Below are 6,493 nucleotides of genomic sequence, written 5' to 3'. Positions count from 1 at the left end.
ACTTAACGATCAATAGGTCAATAGCCGGACGTCTCATTCTTCTTTTTGCCATGATCTATGTCAGAAATAGTCCAATCAACTCGCCAAAACTATCAATCGAGCCGGGCTACTACGCCCTAAATAACCCTCTCCTAGCTCCTTTCAAGGTCAGCAGGAAAGCTCTGCAAGTTATCTCTCTAAGAAACCCGTGCACGGTCATATGGGCCTTGAAGGTCTCGAGATCTTCGAGAGGGTCTTTAGACCTGTCGTGCATCTCCATATGGGAAAATCGAAACTTTGGAGGTAGCAGCGCAGACATCACCTCCACGCTATAGGGCAAGTCCATGGTGGTGAGCAGCTAGTCGACTGACGACAAAGCCCACATCCTCTTCGCCATTTCCTCATACTTATCCACGAGGTTGCGCAATTTGTGGTGCATCCTCCTCCTTTTTTCATCGCCGGCGTCTACCCTACCGGCACTCCTGGATTTGGCATGCTAGTTTTTACTTGGCCCCTCATCCTCTTACGGCTCGTTGTTCCTCCTTTTCAAGGCTTCATTTTCTCGCCGAAGGTTCTTTAGTTCCTTCACCATCTTCCTCAGGCACTCCTCCATTTCTACAAACCCTCATTCCATGTTTGTTGACAAAGCTTCCTATGTGTAGGTTGTCTGAGTGCGCGTTGTAGTCGGCATATGAAAGACACTTTATTTTTATTCATATCCCATAGACGGTACCACTGTGACAACGTGTTTCACACACCGAGTACTGAGCTCAGTTACCTACAACACAAAGAAGAAAAGGGGCTCAGGATTGATGGGGCACCTCGAATGCCTAAGTTAGTTTTTGGTTTCTTTGAGAGAATTCCAATAAGAAGAGAACATAGGTCTCATATTCTAACCCGATGCTGGACTTTTATACTGCTTGTCAAGTTGGTACTCTGTATCTCGTGTCAAAGACCCTTGTCTCCTTTATCTCGTGTATGGGATACCTCGTTGTCGTCTTTAATGAGGCGTGGCCTCCCTAGGCCATACCTTAGTGGCAGGTGGGGTGGGTGCGGCCAACTTCTGTGCACTTTGTCAGGGACAGGAGGCCTTGCCATGATCTCTTTTCATGTTCCGTATCAAATCCTTAAATGTGACATGGTTCTATCACTACATGCGTCTGCAGGGTGGTGTCAGGGTAGGTGACGTCATATCTTTCCACGTCAACAAGTTTTCCGAACAGGCCTTGGGCCTTCTTCTTCCTTACTCAATTCAAGTGCATACTGTACTACTAATCATTGGGCCTCCAAGATAAGCTCGGCCTGGCCCAGGAGGGATGTAAATATACCTCCCACTATCCTTAAAAAGTTGGGTTAATTACACTTTGCCTTCTCGAACTTTTACTTAATTCACAATGTGCTTCCAAAACTAATAATTACATCAAAGTAGACTCTCGAACTTTCAAAACCTCTCAATCCCCTCTTCCGTCAACCAACAGTGTCAAATCTAACGAAAATCCATTATAAAGATGTAATTTTCATCTAATTTATTATCATTGACCATATAAAATATAAAATAATATATGTTATCAATTAATAATAAATCATTAATCATTAATCATATATAAAATTATTTTATACCTAAGTTGCAAGCAAGTATGAATAATTTATGTACACAATGAAATTATTTGATATTTATTAACCATATATAAATTAATAAAAAAATTATTTAATAATTAATGATTTATTATTAATTGATAGCATAAATTATTTTATATTTATATGATCAATGATAATAAATTAGATAAAAATTACATCTTTACAATTAATGTTATACATATGAGCAGCACGTGTAGTGAATTTTCGTTAGATTTAACGTTGCTGGTAGACAGAAAAAGGAGATTGAGAAGTTTTGAAAGTTTGAAGGTCCACTTTGATACAATTATTAGTTTAGTAGGCACATTGTGAATAGTGTGAAAGTTCGAGAGGATAAAATGTAATTAACCCTAAAAAGTTCTACAAAAATTGTTCTCCAAATTTTAAAACAACTCCTAACTCTCCAAGATCTAAGAAATACCCAAAGCCTCTCCCTATCTTTAAATGATATAAAATAGAATTATTCTATAAAATATCTTTTATAAAAAATAACTCCATAACTTTAACATATTTAAAAGGCTCACAAATTCCTTTAAATAAATAAAAGTATGCGTAGAGATTTTTTTATTATATAAAATTAAAACATTTAGGATGGACTTAATAAAATAAAGAGACTTTTAACACAAAAAGTTTGACAAAAATGTTTCTAAAACTTAAAATATGTACTTTTCTAAAGCCAACGTACAACCAATGATTTTTTATAGAAAAATCTTCTCATCGGTCATGTTGTTAAAGGGCTTAAAACAGTCCTCAATACTTTTCAGCCACGTAGCCCATCCATGGGGTTAACAATGGAACTGCAAAACACATTAAAAAAAACCCACGAAGGGAAATCAGATCCCTCACCCATCTCCTCTCTCCCATCACTCTGCTCGATCAGATCCCTCAATCACCCAGATCGATGTCGCTCCCTCTCCACTCTCCCATCGACACCACCCACCCCTCTCCTCTCTCCCATGGCTTCCCCAAGCTCACCCCTCTCCTCTCAAATATGCCGGACTCCCCTCTCCCTCGCCCCTCTCCTCTCTCACATATGAAATTGCCCAAATCGACGCCGCCCCTAGCTCCCTCAAGGCTGAAGCGTTGGTCTGTTTTTCATTTTCCTCAACTGGGTTGAATAAACTAATTCTGACTTGTAGTGGAAAGCCCTTTTGTCAATATTGCTTACTACATAATTTATCATCATTTATTGTTGTTATTGTCCCATGTCTTTTTTATTTGAGTTGTTTAGTTAGTAATTCTTACGGATCTTTTACGGAAATAGCAATCTGAGTTGTTTATTCTGTCAATCTTCATTGTGTGTACTTTGGGATTTATACGGAAACAACAAGGAATGATTTATTTGCTTGATACTTCTTAGAAATTTTAGGTTTGATACTATATAGGCAGATTTGGCTTAGGAAAAAAAAAATCAGAGAGTCAAGGTAGTTGTTTTCAGCCATTTTGACAAGGGCAAACCACTTCTACGATGAGTGGTGGACAATAGTAGGGCAGTGGTGGCTGCGTCAGAGTGAGTGGTTGTGTCATAGTGGGTTGCTACGGGTGGCTGCGTCGGCTGGTTGGCATCGGTCTAGCTGGCACCGAATTGTTGGTGGCGGCAAGGGGTGGTGGAAGCAACAAGCAAGAGGCATAGTCGGGTGAGTAGCGACAAGAAAGTGAAAATGGCTTAAAGGGTTTTTAATTCTAGTAGAAATCCCATGGGGTGATCCTCATGGTTTTAATTTGTGTAATGTTGAGATGTCATATTTTAATTGGACGCTATTAAATGGTTGAAAACAGCCTTACCATTCCAAAGCGGAACTCATTTTTTATATATTATTTCTTATTCCTTTTAATCGCTTTCATATTCTTCTCCACAGTTTTGAATGAAAATATTTTGTTTTCCATTAAAGAAATAAAATAATAATTTGCAATTCTTTATCTCTTACAATCATGATGCACTTAGGCATATTTAAGTTTAAGATCTTGTTTACATTTTTTGATATTAGATTATATTTTATAGTAGTCATTGTTATATTATTATATACGAAGTTAATAGATAAACAATTATTATTATAATATATGGTCGCCCCAAAAGATTAAGGTATGGTTTGGTTTTACAAACTTTTGAAATCATCTCATTTCATCTTTTTTTATCTTAATATCTAAACATCATTTAAATACAAATATTTTTCAATTTTAAAATTTTATATTTTTATACAATCGTTACCTAATCATTACAACTTTTTAAACTTTTAAATAGAATATCAAAAAAATTAACTTTTTTAAATTTTAAAATAAAAATTATAGTAAAAAGTAATATTATAATCATTTTTTAACTTTATATTTTTTTATTTATTTTTTCTCTTTTATTGTTTAAAATCTCATAAAAATTTTAATTTAAATTATTTTATTAGTATTTATAAATTATTTTATTATTATTTCATAAATTTTTCATCTCGAAGCAAACGAGTTAGGGATACTTGACTCTGCTACAAACAGAGTGGCGGATTTAATTAAGTCTAAAATTTTGACCGAACTTTTAAATTTAAAGTGAGAGAAATAACATATAAAATGAATCGTGCGATATTTATAATTATCGGAGATTCGGAATGAATTTTTTATTCATCATTAAATACTCAGATCCATTTATATGTTTATATCTCTCCTCCAAAATAGTACTAGAGTCTAGTCAAAACCCTCGGGAGAAGTCTATGCATGGAATAACGTAAGAACTTACGGCTCATTTTTCTGTAATCTTTCTTTATTTTCTCATGTGTACAAATATTTATCTCATCCATTTGCCATCTAACCAACTATTAACCACCATATCAGAACTGCGTGCATATATATATATATATGCTATATGTTTGTCGTTACGAGAGGATGAGGAACAGTCCTGCTACTGTTACTAACTACTACAAGTATTTCAGTTCCTCTCTGTTCCTGGCAGACATTAACGTTCTGTCACAGAAAACCGGTTCATCGTCTTCGATCATATATATTAATATATAAATTACGTTAAAGCAAAGACATGCGATCTTTCCCCCGATGTCCTGCCCTACTTTTATCTCTTCATATCCTTGTTCCTATTTCCATTTTCATTTTTATTGGAATAATTGAGAGAGAGAAAGAGAGTACATGTCCCTTTCTCTCCAACCCCATTCTCAGTTCCTACTATCTCTCAGTGACATGGGTCTCCCCCCAATGTATATAAATACACGTATACCTGGTACTAGTATTACCACTGCTAGCTAGGACTGCGCCTGCACATAATATATGCTTGTAGCGAGCTCTGATCAATTGGTGATCGGATAATATGTTCATGGCATCACTCAATTCCTCAAATCATGATCAACAGGAAGAGGACCCCGGCACAGATCTGCAATACAACCATCAGATTATCCCCGAACCATCCCGGGAAGGTTTCACCTCGGCAGTGTCGAATGCAACCCACATGCGTCAATTACTTACTCGTTGCGCTGAGCTCATCTCTAGGTCCGACTTCTCCGCTGCTCACCGCCTCGTCTCCATTTTGTCCGGTAACTCGTCCCCTTATGGAGACTCCATTGAGAGGTTGGTCCACCAGTTTGCCAAAGCCCTCTCCCTCCGCCTTAAAAATTGCTGCTACGCTGCGGCTGCCGCTGCAACGACCACCACCAGTGCAGCATCAGCATCCATAATAATGGCGAGTACTCCAACTACGGCCGCTGCTACTGCATTAACTAACGATAGGAACAATGTAGACATGACAGAGCCAGAGGAGCATCTTCAGTCATGCTATCTATCGCTGAACCAAATAACCCCATTCGTAAGGTTCAGCCATCTGACAGCCAACCAAGCCATCTTGGAAGCCATAGACGAAGGGCAGAAGGCCATCCACATCCTTGATTTTGACATCATGAACGGTCTGCAATGGCCTCCTCTGATGCAGGCCCTTGCCGAGCGCTCCTACCCTCCTCCTATGCTTCGCATCACCGCCACAGGCCACGATCTAAACATCCTACACAAGACCGGCGACCGCCTTTTGAAGTTCGCCCAGTCCCTCGGCCTCAGGTTTCAGTTCCACCCGCTTCTCCTCCTTGGTAACAGCAACGACGTCCCAGCTTTTCCTCCCGCGCTTGCTCTCCTACCAGAAGAAGCCCTTGCCGTCAACTGCGTGCTTTATCTGCACAGGCTCCTTAGGGACGACTCCCGTGGCCTACGCCTCTTCCTTCACAAAATCAAGGCCTTGAACCCCAAGGTGGTTACCATTGCCGAGAGAGAGGCCAACCACAACCACCCTCTCTTCGTGCAGAGATTCGTGGAGGCCTTGGACCACTACACGGCAGTCTTTGACTCCCTGGAGGCCACATTGCCCCCGAACAGCCGGGAGAGGGTTACTGTCGAGCAGGTATGGTTCGGAAGAGAGATCATGGACATCGTCGCTGCAGAGGGAAACAACAGAAGAGAAAGGCACGAGAAATACGAATCGTGGGAGGTGATGCTTCGGAGCTCGGGCTTTTCCAATGTTCCCTTGAGCCCCTTCGCGCTTTCGCAGGCCAAACTCCTCCTGAGGCTCCACTATCCTTCTGAGGGTTATCAGTTGCAAATTCGCAACGACTCTTTATTCCTTGGCTGGCGGAATCGAGCTCTTTTCTCAGTATCTTCCTGGCAGTGAATCAATATCCTTACCCCACCCCGTTTCCCAACGCAATAAAGATCCGATATGGTTTGAGGTCGATCCCTCCATATTTCTCCCTCTCCTTCGCTTCATTAGGTATTAAACCCCATATTGTAATTAACAAGCGAGCAGTGTCAGTTAACTACGTGGTTCCTACATGGCTACAACCCACCCAAATTTGAGACGCCTCTCTCTCTCTCTCTCTCTCTCTCCCTCTCTCTCTCTCTCTCTCTCTCT

General features: G+C 39.9%; 1 protein-coding gene across 1 annotated transcript; it reads left to right on the top strand.

Moving 5' to 3' along the window:
- The first annotated feature begins 4,918 nt into the window (after positions 1-4,918).
- LOC108992395 (scarecrow-like protein 18) lies at positions 4,919-6,260 on the top strand. Its single transcript, XM_018966959.2, has one exon. The coding sequence runs from the start codon at positions 4,919-4,921 to the stop codon at positions 6,251-6,253; it is 1,335 nt and encodes a 444-aa protein (XP_018822504.2). The 3' UTR covers positions 6,254-6,260.
- Positions 6,261-6,493: the final 233 nt, after the last annotated feature.

The sequence above is a fragment of the Juglans regia genome, chromosome 9 (genome assembly GCF_001411555.2).
Source record: "Juglans regia cultivar Chandler chromosome 9, Walnut 2.0, whole genome shotgun sequence".
NCBI classification, from domain to species: Eukaryota; Viridiplantae; Streptophyta; class Magnoliopsida; order Fagales; family Juglandaceae; genus Juglans; species Juglans regia.
The sequence above is the reverse complement of the archived record's forward strand: the minus strand, read 5'-3'. Positions and strand labels throughout refer to the sequence as shown.